This window comes from Equus caballus, chromosome 23 (genome assembly GCF_041296265.1).
Source record: "Equus caballus isolate H_3958 breed thoroughbred chromosome 23, TB-T2T, whole genome shotgun sequence".
NCBI lineage: Eukaryota > Metazoa > Chordata > Mammalia > Perissodactyla > Equidae > Equus > Equus caballus.
This window is the reverse complement of record NC_091706.1, coordinates 62,354,039-62,376,336: the sequence shown is the minus strand read 5'-3', so window position 1 is coordinate 62,376,336 and position 22,298 is coordinate 62,354,039. Positions and strand designations below refer to the sequence as shown.

At 42.3% G+C, this 22,298-nt stretch overlaps 1 protein-coding gene across 3 annotated transcripts in view; it reads left to right on the top strand.

Annotated features, from left to right (window-relative positions):
• RIGI (RNA sensor RIG-I) overlaps nt 1–22,298 on the top strand; it is a 64,805-nt gene that overhangs the window by 11,593 nt on the left and 30,914 nt on the right. The window contains exons 1-3 of one of the 3 annotated variants that reach the window (XM_005605049.4): nt 12,251–12,603; nt 18,002–18,136; nt 21,526–21,707. In XM_005605049.4, coding sequence (XP_005605106.1) covers nt 12,498–12,603; nt 18,002–18,136; nt 21,526–21,707 — 423 coding nt within the window. In that variant the 5' untranslated portion in view covers nt 12,251–12,497. Of the gene's footprint in view, nt 1–12,250; nt 12,604–13,229; nt 13,625–18,001; nt 18,137–21,525; nt 21,708–22,298 lie in introns of those variants that run through there. The other 2 variants (XM_070248735.1, XM_070248736.1) reach the window with 2 other exon arrangements.

Here is a 22,298-nt window from a genome sequence, read left to right as displayed (position 1 = left end):
GCAACTTTATTTGTGTAAAGGAAAAGCAGCCAAGCATTTGCAGTTGCTCATTCATTGATCCTCAGAGTCCCAGCAGGACAAGTCATCACTACTTTTACTTCTAGGCTACGTAGGCAAGTTTGACCTCAGCTGTTGGGGAAGCCGACCCAAGGACTTCCCTAACCTAACTGAGGGACCATGAGCCGTGTGTACACAGGGGCAAGGACTTAGGCAAGGTGTGCTGACTGCCCACGCTCAACCGGGAATTCTTCCATTATGGGGAATAGTTGCAGTCTGCTGCTAGTGTAGACTGTGGACACCCTGAGCCAGCCAGCGATGGAGTTGGAAAGGTTTTCAGAAGGTGCTTCAGGGTGCTGGAAATCACATATAGCCTGCTTTGGGTTGTTGCCAGCCCCATTGTCCCCACCAGTGGAGGGCAGGGGAGAGGGGTTCCTCCTCAAAAACTGTTTCATCAGGGTTCAGAGAATGGGTCCATTTCTAACCTTAAGCTCGTTAGACCTACATACAATTGAAATATGAACTGCCTAAATTAGTATGATAGGTAGATGTCACTGAGACCAGAATTTGCATAGACATGTCCAGTAATTGGCACCTTTAGGAAAACCTACATGGGAAGCCAAACCTTAACCATTGTGTATGTAATCTACTCTCAGATGGTTCAGAAAAACTACAAATGTATGTGGAGAGAGAAAGATAAAGCATGTTGTAAAATGTTAAAAACTAGTGAATGAAGGTAAAAATACAGGAATTCTTTGTACTATTCTTGTAATTTTTCTGTATGTTTGAAATAATTTCAAAACAAAAAGTTAAAAGTGCCTGTGTATAGGCCTGCAAGTTTGCCTGCATGTGAGCATGTGTCAATCAGAGTGAGTTGTCAGCCGTGTATACTCAGCAAAAGGGAACAAAATCGCAAAGGCAAACACGCAGTGACTTAAAGCCCCTCTCTCTGCGAGAAAGAGTCAAGTCACCAGACAGGTGTTCTGGTCCCATTCTGAGGCTGGGCCTGTGGAGCTGAGGATGTTAGTGCGAGGTACACAGTTACTACTGTCGGTGCCACGCCCAGAAGCAAGCTCGTGTGGGTATAAAAATCAAAGGAGAGTTTTCTTTGTTTTTTTAAATTTAGGATAGGAGGGAAAGACAAGCTTTTTGGGAAGGAGCCCCTGGAACTGAAAAATTCTAAAGTAAAGGAGAGTGATAACTGACGTAGCCAAGTTCCTTCAGTGGGAGAGGGGATCCGGAGCACAGGTAGGTGAACAGTCGTGGAGAGGAGCAGAGGCAAGTGTTCGTCTAAAATGGCAGAAGGAGGTACAAATGCCCAGAGGCATGCGTGCGTAGATGCAGTCAGATGAGGTCGTTCATGCTCCAAAGCCTCTCTTCTCCATGAAGCAGGAAGCAGTGCCTTCTGAGAAAGATGAATCATAAGCAGGAATGGGCTTGAGAGGAGTGGAAAAATGCTCCTTGAGGGGCGTGGAGGGAGGGTTCGCTAAGAATTGCTGAGTGTTGAGGCCTCACCTGAGATAAGGGATATTTAAATTTATGAGAGACTGAGATCTGTGATTGTGTCCTGGGTAGCATTCAACACTGGGAGCAGAAGCTGAAACTAGTGTTGGACGTATAGTATGCGTTCAGTATTTATACAGTAGATGAATGAATGGATGGATTTATCCGTGGTTGAGGTTCTGCTCAAAGGAGCAAGGGAGTTGAGGGAGATGGTGGTGCCTGTGGTTGAATCGATGTGTTCTGGTGTCTGGGCTGTGTAGGGAAGGAAGTGAGACTACGAGGTGACCATTATACTTAGAGAACTGGGAGATATCAAAGGATTAGTTTTCCAATGAGGTTCAAGTAGGTATAGTGGGGGTAGGAGTAAGAAGACTGAAGGAATATTTTAGAGATCGCCTAATTCTAGGCGTGATTGGAAATGGGTGGAGGTGAAGGTGATTGGAATTGAGGATCGTGATCAATAAGGCTGTAAATCCTCTGCATGGAAGACGCTCTGGGCGATGCAGGAGGTAGAGTATGGAGAAGAAAAGGGTAGTTGTGTCATGGGTGTTATATCTTGTGCTTTAAACTCTACTTGTGTTCTGCCACAGCAGCTGGTACATGCTCAGAGAACATAATCAAAACTTGCTAAATAGATTTATTTCCTCATTCTGAGTTTTTAGTCAAGACCTGAATCACTTAGGTAGCAGAAAATAGTGGGATATGGCCATTTGAAAAAGTACAGTGAGATTGCGTGTTACAGTGTCATGAAAATTAGTGAGTTCTTTCGTACTTTACCTGCAAGGGTGTTAGGGGGTGGTAAACACCATTGGATCTGGGCCCCAGAAAAGCAAAGGGCAAGGAAAATGGAATTCCAGTTAGGCCACGGTCTGAGTCTAAATTCACCCCAGTGGGAGCTGCAGCTGTGGCCTCTGCTGGAACATCAGATGATGTGCTTTTGTATCAACACGAGGGCGAAGTTAGGCATCTGGTATTTGCCTGGAGGAGGCTGGCTTCTGCTCTGCATGACCATCTGCACTTTAAATAGGCAGACAGTTCTCTCTTAGGCAAGAGGATATCTCTGCTTTTCTGTCTGTAAAATTCATTTATTCATCAAACACTGAGTACATACGGTCCAAGACTCTGCTAAATGCTAGTGGTATAAGGATGAATGCTGGAACCAACAGGAATTTTAAAGGAGGTGGCAATGGAGTGGTTAGATTTGTTCTTAAGAAACAGCTGGTGATAATGTAGAAGAACGTTTGGAGTAGGAAAGCCTCAGGAAAAGACTTTAAGAAGTTCCGTGCAGTAGCTCAAACCAGAAATCAGAAGGGTCTGTGGAACGTTGGCAGTGGGATCCAGAGGAGAGGCTAGATTCAGTAGATTTCTGAGGTAGACTCGACAAGGTTTGGGCACCATTTACATGAAGAGGGGCTGTGAGGGAGAGGGAAGAGTCTCATGACCAGACAGTTTTTTTCATATGAGAGAGGCATGGTGATAATCTTCAAGGTAGGAAATACAGGAATAGGGATCGTTGGGGAGGAAAATGAGTTCAGTTTGAGACTGCTTGAGTTGGCTAGAGCTGTGCTGTCTAGAACAGTAGCTACTAGCCACATGTGGATATTGACCACTGGAAATGTGGCTAGTAAAACTGTAAGGAACTGAATTTTTAATCTTATGTAATTTTAATTAAGTTTAAATAGCCATGTGAGGCTCACGGCTACCATATTGGTAAGTACACGTGGAGAGCATTTCCATCATTGCAGAAAACTCCTGGATAGCATGGAATAGAGAATACCCAGGCAGATGAAGGTTTCCAGTAGGTAGCTGGGCATAGTGTGACTCTTGGAGGAGAGATTGGAGCTGGAGAGGACTGAGGAGTTACTGGAGAATACGGTAGCAATGAGGCTGTGGGATTGGATGAGATCTAGAGAGAGGAGGTCAAGCAAGAAGAGAAGCAGATGTAAGTGAGAATTTTAGGGAACACAACATTAAGGAGGCAGGTGAAAGAGACCAGGAAGTGTTCCCTTGAGTCCCGTATACGTTCTTTGCCTCCAGTTTTATCTTGTGTCTTGTACCAAACACAGTGCCCTGCACATGGACATCAGCAGACTTTCCAAGAGGTTAATCTAATCTTTAAATTCTTGGGAGCACCTCATCGTTACCTTCCTGTGATCATTATATCAGGAAATGTTGCTCTGGGTGGAGCAGGATATCTCCTGTCCTAGATATCATTGTATCTCGGTGCCTCCAAGGACATCTAATAGGAATTTTGGACAGCACACAGGACTAGGAAGTGCAGTCTTTTGACCCTACTCTATCAATCACCCTCCTCTGCCCTTCCTTTTGGGCCCAGCTGTGATTTCCTGGGTTGGTTAAGTCACTCCCTTGCCGTACCCTCCAACTCCGTTGCCCTTCTTTCTCTCCTGGTTCACCCAGTCTAGGGGTCAGCAGCCTTTTCCTGTAAAGTAAATATTTTAGGCTCTATGGGCCTTATGCAGTCTCTGTTGTATAATCTTTGTTTTTTTCTGCCACACTTTAAAAATGTTAAAATAGTTTTTAGCTTGTGGCCTGTATAAAAACAAGCCACATGCCAGATTTGTCCTGCAAGCAATAGCTTGCTAACCCATTACCTAGCAAGACCTCAATTGGGGTGAACCCAACTCTTCAGTTGGGCCTGCATGCAACCTGCTGGGTGTTCCTAAGGGAAATCAATAACTGTGCAGCTTCAATCACCAGCCTCAACTTCATGTGACACACATTAGTGAACAAGTTTATTTAGTATTCTCATTGACAGAATGGCTGTTTCATACCTTTTCCCCCTCAAACCTCCCACTTCTCTCTACCACACGTTTTCCCGATTGGCTGGGCATTCTGGTCAGCGCCAAGCTCAGGCAGCACAAACCCTGCCTGTTTACCAAAAACAGTAACTCTAGCATATTGTTAGAGACCCTGCTTGCCCAGTTGGTCTTGACTGGCTTTCTCATGTGTCTGCTAAACTAGGGTGGCCTCAGCTGGGATTACTGTGCTCTCTCTATGTGGTCGCTCATCTTCCAGCGTTTAGCCTGAGCTTGTTTACATGGTGGTTACAGGGGTCCGAGAGAGAAAGAGCGGAAGTGCGCTAAGTCTCTTGAAGCCTGGGCTCAGAATTGACAAACCATCATTTCCACATTCTCTTGCCTTTCGCAAAGTCCTAAGGCTGGGCAGATTCAAGGGGAGCTTCCCTCCACTGTTGATGGGAGGAGCTGTAAAGTTACATTGTAAAAGGTGTAAGTATTGGGGGGAGTGAAGAATTGTGGTAATTTTGCAGTTAACCTACCGCAGCATCCGTCTTCTCTGCACTCAGTGGATGAAGCCCTCCCCCAGGCCTCTGGGTCTCGCTTTCACATGCATCACAATCAGCTGGAGGGTTTGTTGAAACACAGCTTGCTGGGCCCCACTCTCTCAGTTTCTGATTCAGAAGGTCAGAGATACCAAGAGTGTGCTTTTGTAACAAGCTTCCAGGTGGTTCTGTTGCTGCTGGCTGCAAACCACAGTTTGAGAACCACTGTTCTAGGCTAATCTCTCCCCTGTGCTCTGGATTTCACTTGCCCTCAGTTTAATAACAATTTTGGTTTTTAGTTATCCTCCTTTTTTCTTTATCTCTTGTGTTTTAGTGACTTTGCTACTCAGAGTGAGGTCTGTGGACCAGCAACATCAGCCATCACCTGGGAGCTTGTTAGGAATGCGGAGTCTCAGACCTACTGGATCAGAGTCTGCACTTTAACGAGACCTGTGGGTGATTTGTGTGCCCATTCATGTTTGAGAAGCACTGCCTGCAGATCATTCTCATCAGCAAGCAAGCAGCCACATTCTTGATTTCCTCCTCCAAGCCTGCCCCTCTTCCAGTGACCCCTGGTAACAGATGCTCCCACCATTCACGCAGCTGCTCAGGATAAACAAAGTGGAGTTCTCCTTGACTCCTCTCTCACGTATCCTATATCCAATTCATCAGCAAATTGTGTAGGGTTTTAGGATTACATACCCTGCTCTTCACCATTCCCACCACTTTGATCCTAATCCAAGATGCCATCACCTCTCGCTTGGACTGGTGCTGTAGCTTCTTACCGGCTCCGTGTGCTTCCACCCCTGCCCCCTGCAGTTGGTTTTCTTCCAGTCAACCACAATTTAAAAACACGAGATCATGTTCTTCCCCCTCTCAAAATCCTGCAGTGGTTTCCCATCATATTTAGGATCAAAATCGAAGTCCTTATCGTGGTCTCTCAGGCCTTACGTGAACTGCCATGGCCAACTCACTCCTCTCTCTGTCCCCGGCTCACTCCAGTCTAGCAACCCTGCTCACCTCCTTCTCTTCTGCAGGCCCAGTTCACTCCTGCCTCTGGGCCTTGGCACTGTCTGTTCCTTTTGAGTAGATTGCTCTTCACCCAATTGGCATGCACTCTCACTTCATTGAGGTCTTCCTTGATCGACCCATCTGACATAAGCAGCGCCCGTGATTCCTTACTCCCTCATCCTGCTTCATTTCTGCTCACTGTGCTCGCCGCCACTCCACAATGTGGTAACTCTGCCCCTGTCTTCTCCAGTCAGTGGTGGTGCTTCCATTCTTGGAGTTGTGCACACCAGATACCTGGAACATAGCCTTGATTTTTTTTCCCTTTCTTTCCACTGCTGTTCACTTCAACCCTATGTGTACGGTATATCTCAAACGGTTCACTTCTTACACTGTCCACTGCCACTGGCCTTATCTATGCCCTCATCATCTCTTACTTGAGTCGCCTCCCGACCGACCTGCTCATTCTGCACAGGAGCCAGAGAGGTCTTTTTAAAAATGTCATCAGATTATGTTACTTCTGCTTAAAACCCTGCAGTGCACTTCATTCCTTGCCGTACAAGGCCCTGTTTACCTGTGCACCAGCACTGCATGCCGTTTACCCCCGTTCATAAAGTTCAAGCTACAAGTGTCTTTCACCTTGTCTTTTTGACCCTTTTGTGTTTTCCTTCCCCCTGCATGAAATCCCCCCTCTCTGCTTTTTTTGAGTAGTTGATTCTCCTTCTTAAGAATTCAGCTGAAATGTGACCCACTCAGAAAGATATTCCCTTACCACTGTATTAAACAGTTTTTTCCATCTTCCATTATTTTCTGTCTCATGACTCTTATTTGCTTTCTTTGTATTACTTCACATTTGGCAATTACTTAATTATTTGTGTTTTTACCTCTTTATTGTCTGTTTTCTTCCTCCCCCAGTCAGACTCTAAGCTTATGGGGAAGATTCTTTTTCACTTACCTCTGTATTCCCAGTGCTTTTCACAACACCTGACAAATTAGTAGGTATTAGTAGACACTCAGTAAATGTGCTGGATAAATTAATGCCCAGGTGAGGAGAGGGTCTAAGACTGAGTTCTTTCTTCTCACCATTCTGTGTACTCTCCTTCTTCCCTGGCCTTGGTCAAATTTTATGTATAAATTTGCCAAATGAATCCATTTCTGGGACTTCAGTTCTTTCAGATTCAGTCTACTTTATAATTGTTGATGTTTAATAAATCCATTGTTATTCAAGGCTATGTAATTTCCCACTGGTAGCATAAAAGGAGGCATGTCTTTATATTTTTAACAGAATTTTGGATCTGATTTCTTTTTCTCAGTTAAAAATGCAAATTCAAGTAGTAAAGTATTCAAATTCAAGTATGAGAGAACGATTATAAAAATGGAAAACAAAGGACAAGTACTTGAAGGCACTGGAGGAAAATCGAAAGGCAGAAACTGGAGGGAATTAGACCATTGAGAGACGGGAACTGTACTGCATGATAACTGCATTTATTTGGCTTTTCTTCTGAGGGTCCTCCCCAGTCCACATGGAGGTTAGGACACAAGCAGAAAGTCACAGTCATCGAATTAGAATATGAACTCTGGGGCTGCCAGAGTGACCATATTGAGAGGGAAATTTCAGAAAGAAAGGAAACACAAAATGGGAGCCCTAAAATTTGTATATAACCTTCACTGAAATCCTTAGCTGACCTTGAAATGCATACATGTAGGGGAGACTCCCAGGAGCCCAGGTTGTTGTGAAGGAACCCAAAGTGAAGAGAAAAAGCAGTTGCAAAAGCCATGACTGGAAGGCTCAAAGAGCTCAACAGATGTCTTAGCTGCCACCACAGGGAAGACAGAATTTGGAGTCTGAGTCCTACCAGTTTAGAAGGACAGGGGAAACCTAGGGCTTTTCATTGAAACTCCTGAAGGGCCACAGTTTAGCAGAAGAGGCTATAAAATAAAAATGACTACATGTGAAGGAACCCAAAGTCAAGAGAAAAAGCAGTTGCAAAAACATACTGTGAGATAATCCACATTATCAAGTACTTTAAAGACACTTAGAAATATGTACATGAACTTAAAGAAAAGATAGTTATAATGAATGGACAGATAGAGGTTCTGAGTTGAGAAATCGAAAGTAGAACAAAAGAGACAATGGAGTTCTTAGAACTTTTAAAAACAATATTAGAAATGAAAAATTCACTGGAAACCCTAACAATATATTGGAGAAGCCAGAAGGGAAATGACACCAGCTGGAAGCGAGTACCTACAAATGGGAATGAATGGCACCAGAAATAGTAAACAGCATGGGAAAATAGAAAAGACTATAATTTTCTTAAGACAGCTGACTTTTTTACAATAAAGCTGATAACATTATAGTATGTGGTTTATAACACAGAAGTGAAATATGGCAACAATAGCACAAAGGATGGGCTGGGGTAGATGGAGGCATGTCATTGTGAGGATCTTACATTTTACCTGATGTGATTGATATAACACTAATTCTAAAGTAGACTGCTATAAGGTAAGGATACATATTGTAATCCATAGAGCAACCACTACATATATATCTCAAGAGAGAGACATATAGCTAAAAGAATAGAAAGAATTACAGCTAAAAGAGATCAAAGTAAAAATATGTTTGATTAACCCAAATTGAAGGAATAGAGGGGCAAAGGAAGAAAATCAGATACAACAAACAGCAAAATTGTAGTTTTAAACCCTTTATCAATAGTTAAATGTAAATAGATTTAATGCTCTAATTAAAAGGCAGAGATTATCAGACTGGATAAAAAAGCAAGACGCAACTATAAGCTGTAGACTGGAGGTGCACTTTAAATATTAACAGAGAGGTTGAAAGCAATAGGATGGAAAAAGATACACCATGCAAACAATGAGCATAAGAAAGCAATATCACATGAAGTAGACTTTGACATAAGTATTAACAGAGGCAAAAAGAAACACTTCATAATGATAAAAGACATAATTAGGAAAACATAATCCTAACTATGAATGCATCTAATAACAGAGCTACAAAATTTATGAAGCAAAAACTGATACAACAAAAGGGACAAATGTACAAATCCATAATCATAGTTGTAGGTTTTAACACCCCTCTCGATACTTGACAAAACAAGTAGACAGAAAATTAGTAAGGAGATAGGAGACTTGAACCACAACATAAACCAACCTGACATAATTGACATTTATAGAACATTACACCAAAAAACTGCAGGATACACCGTCTTCTTGTGTCTGGAACATATTCAAGATAGTCATATCTGGGCTGTAAAACAAGTTTCAATAAATTTCAAAAGACTGAAATCTTACAACATATGCTCTCTGATCATAAGAGATTAAAATGGGAAGTCAATAACGCTAAGATGTTTAGGAAATTCCCAATATTTGAAAAATAAACAGCACACCTCTAAATAACTCTTAGATTAAAGAAAAAATCACAAGGATATTAGCAACTATTTCAAATGGAATGGCATTGAAAACGATATATCAAAATTAATGGGATGTTAGAAGCCAGCTGGGAAAAGGGAAAGTTATAGCCTCAAATGCTTATATTGGAAAAGAAAAATGTATAAAATCAGTGATCTAAATTTCTACCTTAATAAACTAGCAAAAGAAGAGCAGATTAAACCCAAAGGAAAGAAAAGGATAATGATTAGAGCAGAAATCAGTGAAATAGAATAACAACAAAAAAATTATCAAAGCCAAAGTTGTTTTTTTTAAAAGATAAATAAAATTGGTAAATCCTTGGTGAGACTGATTTTTTTGTTTTTTGTTTACTGAGGAGGATTCGCTCTGAGCTAACAGCTGTGCCAATCTTCGTCTAGTCTGTATGTGAGCCACTGTCACAGCACGGCCACTGATACTGAGTGGTGTAGGTCCACACCTGGCCACTGAACCTGGGCTGCTAACGTGGAGCGCGCTGAACTTAACCACTAGGTCACCGGGGCTGGCCAAAGACTAGTTTTTTTAAAAAGGTAAAAGGATAACAAGAAATATTGTGAACAACTTTATGTCCATAAATTTAACAATTTAGAGGAAATGGTGAAATTCTTTGAAAAGCACAACTTACTAAAACTGATTCAAGATGAAATAAAAAATCAGAATAGCCTTATATCTAGTAAAGAAATTGAATCATTATAAAGAATCTTCAAACAAAGAAAACTCCAAGCCCAAATGGTTTCATTGATGGATTCTGTTAAATATTTAAGGAAGAAATGATACCAACCTTACACAAACTTGTTTCATGAGGCCAGAATAACCCTGACATTATTAGAAAAGAAAATTACAGACCAATATCCCTTATGAACATAGATACAAAAATAATAGTAAATTGAATCCAGAAAAAAGGATGCTACATCATGACCAAATGGGATTTATCCCATGAATTCTAGGTTGGTTTAATGTTCAAAAATCAGTCAGTGAAATTCAGTATATTAACAGAATATATGGTCACCTCCACAGATGCAGAACACTCCTTCACGATAAAAACTCTGAGCAAACCAGGAATAAAAGAGAACATCAATCTGATACAGGGCATCTAAGAAAACCCTACAGCCAACCTTGTAGTTAAAGTGAAACATTGATTGTTTCCCTGCTGAGATTAGTAATAAGGTAAGGGTGTCAACTCTCAGCGCTTTTATTCAACTTTCTCTTGAAGGCCGCAGGTGGTGCAATAAGGAAAGGAAACAAAATAAAAGGCAAAGATTAGAAAGGAAGAAGTAAAAAATCCTGTTCCACAAATGTCGATTTTTTAACTAGAGAAATGTAAGGAATCTACAGAACGATTACTAGAACTAAGTGAATTTAGCAACGTTGCATAATACAAGGTCAAGAAGCAAAAATCATTTGTATTTATATTAGCAACAATTTGAAAATGAAACTTTAAAAACAATGCCATTTACAGTAGCATGGAAGAACATAAAATAGTTAAGAATTTAACAGAGATGTATAGGACCTGTACTCTTAAAACTATAAAACGTTGCTGAGAAAAATTTTAAAAAACCTAAATAAATGAAAAGACATGTTCATGGATTCGAAGACTCAGTATTGTCAAGACGTCAGTTCTCCCCAAGTTCGTCTATAGGTTCAATGCCATCCTGATCACAATGCCAATAGACATCTTTTGTTTTTGTAGGAAGTGACAAATTGATTCTTATTTTGTAGTGAAATGCAAAGATCCTGGGATAGCCAACACAATCTTTACAGAGGAGAATAAAGCAGTGTCAGCAAACAGATAAATGGAACAGAGTGGAGAGAGAAAGAGACCTGTACACAATACAAGCAATTGATTTTTTTTTTTTTTTTAACCTAGGAAGACCAGCCCTGAGCTAATATCTGCTGCCAATCCTCCTCCTTTTGTTGAGGAAGATTGACCCTGAGCTAACATCTGTGCCCATTTTCCTCTATGTTGTATGTGGGATGCCTGCCACAGTGTGGCGTGATGGTCTGTGCAGGTCCGCGCAGGGAGCCAAACCGGGAAACCCCCGCGGCTGCCAGCGGAGCCGGAGCCGGCAAACTTAACCACTGCGCCTCCGGGCGGCCCCCAGGTTTTTTGACAAAGGGGCCAAGGCCATTCACTGGGAGAAGGAAGTTTTCAACAAATGAAACAATTTGTGCTGGGACAGTTGTAAGTATGGAAATAATGAAACCTTGACCTCTACCTCACACCACAACAAAATTGAGATGATCATAACGTAAAAGCTAAAAACCCAAAGACCCTAAAATCACAGAATACCTTCGTGGCCTTGGAGTAGGCAAACATTTATTAAAGAGGACACAAAAAACAGAAAACAAAAGAAAAAACTGATAAATCAGATTTCACCAAAATAAACTGCTCAAAAGACACCTTTAAGAAAATGAAGCCGTGAGTGACAGATTGAGAGAAGATATTTGGAGTTTATATATTTGACCATGGGCTTGTATCCAGAATAAATAAATAACTGGTAAATCCACAATACAAAGAGAACCAACTCAAGCAGGCAAAAGATAGGCACAGATGTTTCACAAAAGATCTATGAATGGCCAATAAGTACATGCAAATGTGCCCAACAGCATTAATTATTTGGGGAATTAAAATTAAAACCACAAGAACACACCATTTCACACCAACCAAGACGGCAAACAAAGAAGCAGACAAAATAACCTGACCAACGTGTATTCACTGGGCGCGCCTCTCCAGGAGCCCTTAAAACCCGGGGGCAATGCGAACTGGTATGGCCATTGTGGAAAACAGGTGGTTTCCTGTAAAGTGAAACACGTACTTCCCATAGGACCCACACTCCTGGGGCAAGTGGTGACACCCCTATCCATTTTTCAAACCTCATGGAATTGTACATCTGAAACCTGTGCATTTTATTGTATGTGAACTTTACCCCTATAAAAGCAAAACAGAAAATAGAAAATGAAAATCACAAAGCAATTCCCAGGAGTCCTCTGGGGGCCCTCGGGCCCAGCGGCACGCAGGGCCGGGCAGCGGCGGCCGCAGCGCGGGGGAAGCGGCGGGGAGGTGGGGCGCGGAGCTGCCCCTGCGGCGCCGCGGTTGCAGTTTCGATTTTCCCTCTCCGGTTGCGGTTCCCCGGCAGCTCCTCCCTCGGCGCGGGGGTTCGGAAAGTCCCTGCCGGACCCCGTCGGCTTTAAAGGCAGCGGGGTGCGGGTGAGGCTGGGACTCGCGGGACGCCCAGCCGCCGTCATGACCGCCGAGCAGCGCCGGAATCTGCACGCCTTCGGGGACTATGTCCGGAAGACCCTGGACCCTACCCACATCCTGAGCTACATGGCCCCCTGGTTTAGGGACGGTGAGTGGTCCCCGAAGGCGCCTGCCTATGGCGCGGCGGAAACAGTTCGGGACTTGTTTTCTCTTTGCTTTTTCCCTCTTTTTTAATCAGTACCAGTAGCCTGCTAGGAACGCGAGTTTGTGTCAAGATCCCCCAGCGTTTTAGACTAGAGCTTGCCAGAGTTTGAGGAGCCCTTGGCGGCTCAGATGGGGAAACTGAGTCCCAGCGAGGTGGGATGACTTGCTTAGGAGTACCCATCTATGTAGGTTCAAAGCTGGGGAGTCAAATCGTTGTCCATTTCACCTATTTCTACTAATAGTTCCGTCTACTGTGTGTTGGACTTTGTGCTGACATCAGAGATTCAGAAATAAGATACAGGCCCTTCCTTGAAATACTTTGCAGCCCAAGGTTTTGGCGGGGGGGAGACGAGTCAGGACAGATACACACAGATGATTACAAAATGCTGTCAGAGCTCCAAGGAAACTGATGCCTACTCTGCCGGGTCTTATTTGCACTTCCAAATAAGGGGGAACTCGAGGGGAGCGAGACCCCCTGGACCGAATGGCTTTAGGTCAGTTCAGGGCTTTCCATCCAGCTTTTGAGACACATGATGATGGGTAATGGCCAGTCTGTGCGGTTGTACTGAAGTGCTTGGTGCTGGAGGTGAGCCGCGGCTTTGGGGAAAGAGAGGGGAGGTGGTGTCTGGAAGGAGTTCAGATGAGAGGCGGGATATGGCAAATTCCTTTTCAGACTCCAGGTACCTACCTATCTTTCCTGAGTGAAGCAGCTTTTGGAAATTGGATTAAAGCAGACAGGTCACTTGAATGCTAATTGCTGCGTGAAACCAAACCACAGGCTGTGCAGCCAGGAGTGAAAGAATCCCCCCAACAGAAGTGGACCCCCAGCTTCCAGCTGTGCTCAGAGGGAAGGACCAGAGTAACTGCCTAGCGGCCACGAAATAACTGGGGCCCCTGAAGAACATAAGCCTGTGCAAGACATCTCTGAGAAATCCTTGGAATGAGTGCGACACCAGCAAACTGGTGTGAGTCCCATTCTTTCATGCACTCGTGTATTGATTCAATAAAAAAGCCACTCGTGTCAGGCATGGTGACGCTTTGGAGGCAATTTACACATGTTACTGCACACATTATCTAATAGGAGGCATCGTGTTAGGGACTGAGGAATCATTGGTGAGCGCGATGGAAATGGTCCCTGCCCCCGCAGAGACTGGAGTGCTGTGTGAAGGCAGGTCACTAAATAAACAGTAGATAATAAAGTGTGGTAAGCGCTTTGATGGAAAACCTTAGTGCTATGGGAGCACATAGGTGGGATAGTTTGAAGCATATATATTAGTTTTAATTTATAGTTAGAATGCAATCACAATAAAAATACCAAAAGGTAAGTAAAAAAGCAAGCTGAAGAATGCTATGCATAGCATTATCTTATTTTTGAACGTTAAAGATGCCATAGAAGTTTTATTTCAAGCCCCTCCCAGAGGCAACTGTTGTCATTTAGTTGGTTTATATCTTTCCTGTTCATTTCTTTATACTTTAACACTTACACATGTGTCCATAAACTTTTTGCTTTCTCCCTATCTTTTCCTGTTTTCTGTTAGATTGATAAAGTCTCCCTATTCCCTATGTTTTCCTTAGCTGCTTCGGAAGCTCTGGATTCTATTGGTTAACCTTAATTGTGACAAGTATATTCTATCAGTCAGGATGCAGTCAGGGAGCAGAGACGCTAATGAGTGTTGTGGCTGCATATGAACTTTTGGACTCAGTTTTTGCCCTCATTAGAAGGCAATGGGAGCTTATCCATGCTCTCCTTATGCCCATACATTCCCCCTGCACGCACACACGAATACACCAATATGTGTAAATGACACTAGCAATACTCAGTGTTTTTTACTGTAACCCTTCTCTCCACATGGCGGATTTTGTGCACTGGTTGCATCTTGGGAAAGGAGCATTAAGGCCGTGTTTCTTCCTGAGAGCTTGCATGGTCACTGGGCTACTGAAGGGCTTGGTTATTCACAGATTATCCAGGACATTTCAAGGTAGATGTGGGTGTGGCCTACAGATTTTTTGTAAAATTCCTTCGGAGTCAAAGGCTAACTCTTATCCTGGAGGGGCACTGGGTGAGCAGTATCTGAGTATTTATCCATTCCTTCAGTAGTGGTTTCTGGACACGTGCATGAGCCAGGCACTTTGTTGATGATTAGAATACAAAGATGAAGACGAAGACAGCACGTCCGTGGTCACAGTCTAAGGGAGAGGATAGACCCTCAGACAATCGCTATAGACTAGGCAGTGTCAGTGCTCTAGCCAGAGGCTTGTAAAGAGGCTGAGAAGCACAGAAAGGAGATTAAGAAATTCTACGTTGGGAGCTGAAGATGGCATCACAGAGTGGCCAGGATGGCAAAGGCTTCGGGAAATATTGACTGCCCAAAAATGAGATTTTCTCTGCTTTGGATTCCCAGGGCTTTTGAGGAAAGTTGCACTGCTTAGTGGTAGCAGATACTGGGGCCAGGTAGCAGCAGGATAGGCCCAACCAGGTACAAAGTAAACCTGAACTGCCAGGATGCTGCAAGGCAGTTCACCTGGGACGGCCTCAGCTGAGACTGGTGCGGACCACCATGTCGAGTGTCAGTAGCGGCTGGTAGCATGTCTGAGGGAAGAACACACAGCAGGGAGGCCTGGGAGCAAGAACCCAGCTGTAAGGACTGGTTTAGGAACAGGATTGACTCGAAGGAGTAGAGTAGGTTATGTGCCCAGGGAAGCTGGGACAGGTGACAAGATAGATTGCTGTTATGGGTTGAATTGTGTCCTCCCCCTCAAAAAATATGTTAAAGTCCAACCCCCAGTACCTCAGAATATGACATTATTTAGAAATGGGATCTTTACAGAGGTAATTAGTTAAGATGAGGTTATACTGGAGTAGGGTGGGTTCCCAATCAAAGGTCATGGATGTCCTCATAAGAAGACAGCCAGGTGAAGACAGAGGCAGAGACTGGAGTGATGTGGCCACAAGCCAAGGAATGCCAACAAGCACCGGAAGCTGGAAGGAGCAGGGAATGTGTTGTCCCCTAGAGCCTTTGGTGGAAGTGTGGCCCCGCCAACACCTTGATTTCAGACTTCTAGCCTCTAGAACTGTGAGAGAATAAGTTTCTATTGTTTGAAGCCACCTAGTTTGTGGTAATTTGTTATTGCAGCCACAGGAAACTAATAGAGATGGCTAAAGTTAAAAAGACAGACAGTAAGAAGTGTTGACAAAGGTGTGTAGAAGTTGGAATGCTCATAAATTGCTGGTGGGAATGTAAAATGGGGCAACTCTTTTGCACAACAGTTTGCAGTCCCCTACAGTGTTAAACATGGAGTTACATATGACCCAGCAGTCCGTAGGTGTATACTGAAGAGAAATGAATACGTGTCCACACAAAAACTTGTACATGAATGTTCATGTACTGTTTATAATAGCCCAAATGTGGAAACAACCTTTTGACCTCAAACAAATACACAGCCAGTTATTTCTCCAGCAAAAAATGGGTTTATTTGGGATGGGCAAAGAATTTCAATTTGGGGTCTGTGATTGTGGCGAGACATGTGCAAGTCCTGGAGCAGCAAGGGAGCAGACACTCTTTTCCAGAGGGCAAGAGGAAGTTGGGAGGGCGGTTGTGAAAAAAAAGAGTTGGAGGTGTAATGGGTTTTCATTGGCTGAGTTGTGACAGTCTCTCATTGGCTGAGCTTCTTGCCCATCAACAAGAGGAAGTCTGTCTTCTTTCTTTTGGGCTCTGCAATAGTTGTAGGGTGTGAGAGCTCCCCCTTTTGGCCTCCTGTCTCTAATTTAATGAGATTTCTGTTTATTAATTTGCCAACCTAAATGCCCGTTAACTAATGAATGGATAGACAAAGTGTATATCCACACAATGGAATATTAGTCACCAGAAAAAAAGGAATGGATGATACATGCTACCTCATGGATGAACCTTGAAAACATTAAGCTAAGTGAAAGAACCCAGTCATACAGACCACATATTGTGTGATTCCATTCATATGAAATGTCCAAAATAGGCAAATCCATAGAGACCCAAGTAGATTAGTGGTTGCCTGGGGTTAAGGGAGGAAGAATGGGGAGTGACTCCTAATGGGTACAAGATTTCTTTCTTTCTTTCTTTTGGTGAGGAAGATTGGCCCTGAGTTAACATCTGTTGCCAATCTTCCTCTTTTTGCTTGAGGAAGATTAGCCCTGAGCTAACATCTGTGCCAGTCTTCCTCTATGTTTTTATGTGTGGGATGCTGCCACAGGATAGCTTGATGAGCGGTGTGTAGGTCTGTGCCAAGGATCTGAACCCATGAACCCCAGGCCACCAAAGCAGAGTGCGTGAACTTAACCACTGCACCACCGGGCTGGTCTCAAGATTTCTTCTTACAGTAATGAAAATATACTAAAATTAGATAGTGATGATGGATTCACCACTCTAAAAAGCATTGAATTTTACTGTTTAAAAGGGTTACTTTTATTGTTGCCAAGATAGAGACCTTGGCAGAGAAGGAAGGCATTTCTTCCTTTCTTCTTTCGTTCATTCAACATATCTTTGTTGAGTGTCGATCATGTGCTGTGTCCTCTTCTAATCTCTGAGAATACAGTGGTTAACCAGCCAGACAACTGGTTGACTCCCTTGGAATTTACATTCCATTGACACTAGGGAAAAAAACGGAAAATTACCAAATGTTAAGTCACATGAAGGCAGCAGTTTGGTCACCACCCCAGACCTGGAGTGAGAGTACGAAGCCAGTATGGCCACCAGTAGGCGATGGGCAGTTTTCTGCTACCTAGCCTCACTGTGTCTCTCTTTAGCACCTCTTCCTGTCTCTCTTCTGCCATATTTCCTACCATTTTAGCAAAAACCTGGAAAAAGGACCATGAAAGTATCTCTGTTTGTAACTCGGCTCGCTGAGTTCACTGTAATTGTTGCTGATACCGTGGAGTGGTCCTATGCTCATACTCTTTTAGTCCTGCAGTTAATTTAGACTTTTGAACAAGATTTTGGTCAAAATGTTGGAGGAATCCTTTGTTCTTCCATCTCACCCAGTGCTTCCATGAATCCACTCTTGTTGCGGGGAGACTTTTTCAAATATCTTTAAGAAACTCTTTTCTTAAGGACTGCCCTAGAGCGTGTTCCCAGAGTTCCATGCCAAACTAGGAGAAGTTTCCAGAGAGGATGGGTGGGTGGGTTGGTGAAGAAGGGGCACAATCTGCTTGTGCAGAGAATTTGCTGCCGCCCTGCAGCTCTTTCCACGGCTGTGATTTGTTATAATCCCCACGCCCATTTGAGAAGGTCTGACAGCGCTTTTCAGGTTTTTCCTCCGACGAGTGTTGGCTCCGCAGTTTGATGAGTCGCTCTTGCTTCTGTTTGTAGACATGGTGCAGTATGTTCAGGCTGAGAAAAACAATAAAGGCACGATGGAAGCCGCCTCACTTTTTCTCAGGTACCTGTTGGAGCTCCAGGAGGAAGGCTGGTTCCGTGGCTTTTTGGATGCCCTTGACCAAGCAGGTTAGTTCATTCATCCTACTCACAAAGGAGAGTATGTTACTTGTCTGTTTCAGAATGCTATAAAAATGAGATGCTATTAATTTTGAGGTATCCACATGTAGTTCATCTTAATCTGACGCAATGTAAAGACTATTTTCAGGCAGATCATATAATTGTCTACCTGAAATAGCCAAAGAAATCTACCAAGAGATTATTGCAACTGAGGGGAGAATTGAGCAAGTTTATTGGATATAAGATCAGTATACAAACATTAGTAGCATTTCCACCCATTGCAAGCAAACAGAAAATGTAGTCCAAAATGAAACACCATTTATAATAGTAACAAAAGTTATAATGTATTTAGGAATAATCCTAGCAAAGGATGTGTAAAGGCTGAACGGAGAAAATGATAAAATGTTATTGAAAGATATTAAAGAAGTCCTAAGTAGAGATATATACCTGTGCACGTGGAGAAGAAGACTTGATGTCATACGAGTGTCAGCTCTCCCTACAGTGATCTATGTATTCAGTACAATTCTAGCAAAAATCCTGCATGCTTTTTCACGAGCTTGACAAGCTGATTCTGAAATGTACATGGAAGAATTATGACCCAAGAATAGTCGAGGCATTCCTAAAGAAGAAGAATTAAGTAGATTAGAGTTTTCCCTTCTAGATATCAAGATTTATTATAAAGCCATAGGCATGGAGACAGTGTAACGTTGGTCTGACATCCACAAACTGACCAATAAAATAGAATGGAGAGCCTTCAATTAGACTCATGTATTCATGGAAACCTAATATACTAGAGATCACTGGAAAGGAGGGTCATTAGGCAAGGAGGGGCTTTTTGAGAAATTGCCATTGAATTCCCATGAAAAATGGGGCATTATAAACAGAATAACCTAAACAGGATAATGTTAAAAACCAAACAGACCCTGACTTTCATATCCATGTGGATACAAATAAATTTGTATTTCTTACCTCATTCCATTCACACAAAATGAATTCAAAAGAATTAAAGACAATTCTAAAAGGCAAAATTTTAACAATTTTAGGAAAGAATAAAGAATAATATTTTTATGACCTTGGGGATGGCAGGATTTAGGAAACAAGACCTTAAAGCATTAACCATAAAAGAAAGTTTGATAAATTTGATGACATTAAATTAAGAATATCTGTTTATCAAAACACACTATAAAGAAAGTGAAAAAACAAGTCCCAACCTGGCGAGGATATATGCAAAATATAAAATCACCAAATAATTAGTATCCAGAATACATTACAAAGTTTTTAAAATTGATTAGAATAAGACAGAAAACATCCACAGGGCAAAAGATGTGAGCTAACACTTCAAAGAATAGACAGCAGGAAAGGTTAATAAACATGTGAATAGATCCGCGGCCCAATTAGCAATTAGGGAAATGTAAATTAGGAACATGAGATAGCATTTTATAAATCGTCCTTAGTGCCATCCTGCAGATTCCAACTCCTAGAGACCTTGTGGACAGCAGAGCGGAACCCTGCCTGGTCTTTTTGTGCCATCCTCTCATCTTCTGGCGCTACAGCAGACAATGCTCCCCTGCTATTCATGGGGCTTTCATGGCCAATTTTTTCAGAAGTGGGTGGCCAGGTCCTTCTTCCTAGTTTGTAAGCTCCGCTGACGCTGTCCACCGCGCGTGAACCTGCTAGTATTTGAAATACCGGTGGCACAGCTTTCAGTATCACAGCAACACACAGCCACCACAGCATGACAACTGACAGAAGGGTGGTATGGTTCCCTGACCCTGGGAAACGAGCCCGAGCTGCAGTGGTGAGAAGGCCGAATATTACCCAGTAGAGCACCAACTTCTTAACTTAGATAGCAAAACTTAAGAAGTCAAACGGTGTTAAGGCGTGAAAAGAATATTGAATAATGGGAAATCTTAAATATCGCTAAACAGAGTGTAAATTGATACTACTATTTTGAAAAACAATTTGGTATCATCTTGTGTAGTTCAACACTCCATGTATCCTTCTATCCAACGGTTTCAGTCTTAAGAATGTGCCCGAGAAAAACTCTTACACACATGTTGCAGAATACGCGTACAAGAACGTTCATAAAAACAAAAACAAGCCAAGCAAACAAATGAAACTGGAAGCAACCCCAGCATCCTTCAAGAGGAGAATGGATATGTACATTTTGTTTTATTTAATTTTTTTTAAAGTTTGGCACCTGAGCTGATATCTGTTGCCAATCATTTTTTTTTTTTTGATTCTTGTCCCCAAAGTCCCCCTGGTATATAGTTGTATATTCTAGTTGCAGGTCCTTCTAGTTGTGCTATGTGGGACACTGCCTCAGCATGGCCTGATGAGTGGTGCTAGGTCCACGCCAGGATGCAAACTGGTGAAACCCTGGACCGCCGAAGCGGAGTGCATGAACTCAACCACTTGGCCATGGGGCTGGCCCCGCGTACATTTTATAATATGCACATGATGGTCCATTATCCTGCAGTGAAAATGTATGAACTCAGCTACAGACGACAATACAGGTGAAGCTTAGAAATGTAATATTAAACTTTCTAAAGAGTCAGAGAAAGTTACATTTAGTAAGTTATGCTTATAAAGTTCCAAACAAGCTAAACCAAATGTGTATTGTTTAGGGAATCAGACATGGGCCATACAGCTATTCCAACAAATCAAGGAAGTGACACATCAAATACAGGACAGTGGCATCCTTGCAGGGAGGTTGAAGCCCGGGAGACAGGAGACACCCACCCACAAGAGTATTGGAATATTCTAATTCCTAAGTTGGGTGGTGGTTCATAGGCGTTCATTCTGTTGCTGGTGCTCTTTAGAGCCTCATGAAGCGAGTGTGGCCTTAAAGTCAGACAAGGTTTTGTTAGAGAAACTTAGAGTGAAGCATTCTTGGATTATTACAGTTGGAAATAATTTTTTTCCTCCTCAAATTTCCCATTATACTTAATATTCTTTTCTTGGAATAATGTAGAAGGTGAGCTCCTGAGGGGCAGGAATTAAGATTTCTATTTCTTTTTGCTCTCTTTACTACTTTGCACTGAGAAGCTACTTAGTAACAGGATGGTTTGACTCATTGAAAGACAAATCGGAGTTGGGGGTGAACTCCAGGGAGCGCTTTGGAAGGAAGACTTTGTACTGAGAGCTAATGTAAGACTTCATATTTAGCTGTAGTACTCTCTCCTAAGAGACGATACATGCTGTTAGAGGATCTCAAATGTTAGGTGCCTAAGATGAGGACTGACTTTTCTTTTTGAAAGGTCACTAATAATTGAGGTGATTTACAGATATTTTTTGAGTTCTTTCACTCTCCATTCAAACATGATTCCTATGTTATTAATCTCGAAGTAGTTTTTAGTTGGTCTCATAAAAGCCCCCATTTCCTTCTTTCTTTTCAGGTTATTCTGGACTTTATGAAGCCATTGAAAGTTGGGATTTCCAAAAAATTGAAAAGTTGGAGGAGCACAGAGCACTTTTAAGGCGTTTACAACCAGTGTTTAAAACCAGAGTTAATCCGAAAGATATCCTTCCTGATATATCTGAATGTTTAATTGATCAGGAATGTGAAGAAATTATCCAGGTAATTTAATTAATATAAAGCACTGAATTTGGGGGAAATGATTTGCACATGGGAAATGTCTTCTGCTTTAGCCCTGAGAAAGATCATCGAAATCCACAGAATTCCTCAAATCTAAAGCATAATTACCTAGAACTGTACTTTTAATTGTGATCCGAGTAATTTTTATGTCACAACTTTTTTTCAGGTTTGCCCTACTTTCAGTTAAAATTGTTTTATTATTTTTGTGAATAATGTTTTATGCAAATCTAAATGAAATCAAACAGTTTAGCAAATAAAAAGAAAAAAGGCTCTAGACTCTAGTGGTTAAGCATTCCGGCTCTGGACACAAATGAATTCTGTCAGAATCCTAGCTTACCCACTTACGAGTGATCTTGGGCAAGTTACCTTGTTTCTCTAAGCCTCTGCTTCTTCGTGTGTAAAGTGGGAGTAATAGTACCTTACTAATGTCGTATTTTTATAGGAATTAAATGAGATAATATATGTAAAGTACTTACACATTCCTGGCACATAAGTGCTTGGTAAATTTTAGTTATTAAGTAATGTATGTCCCACTACCCTGAAAAAACCATTTGTTAATCTTTTGTTATATCC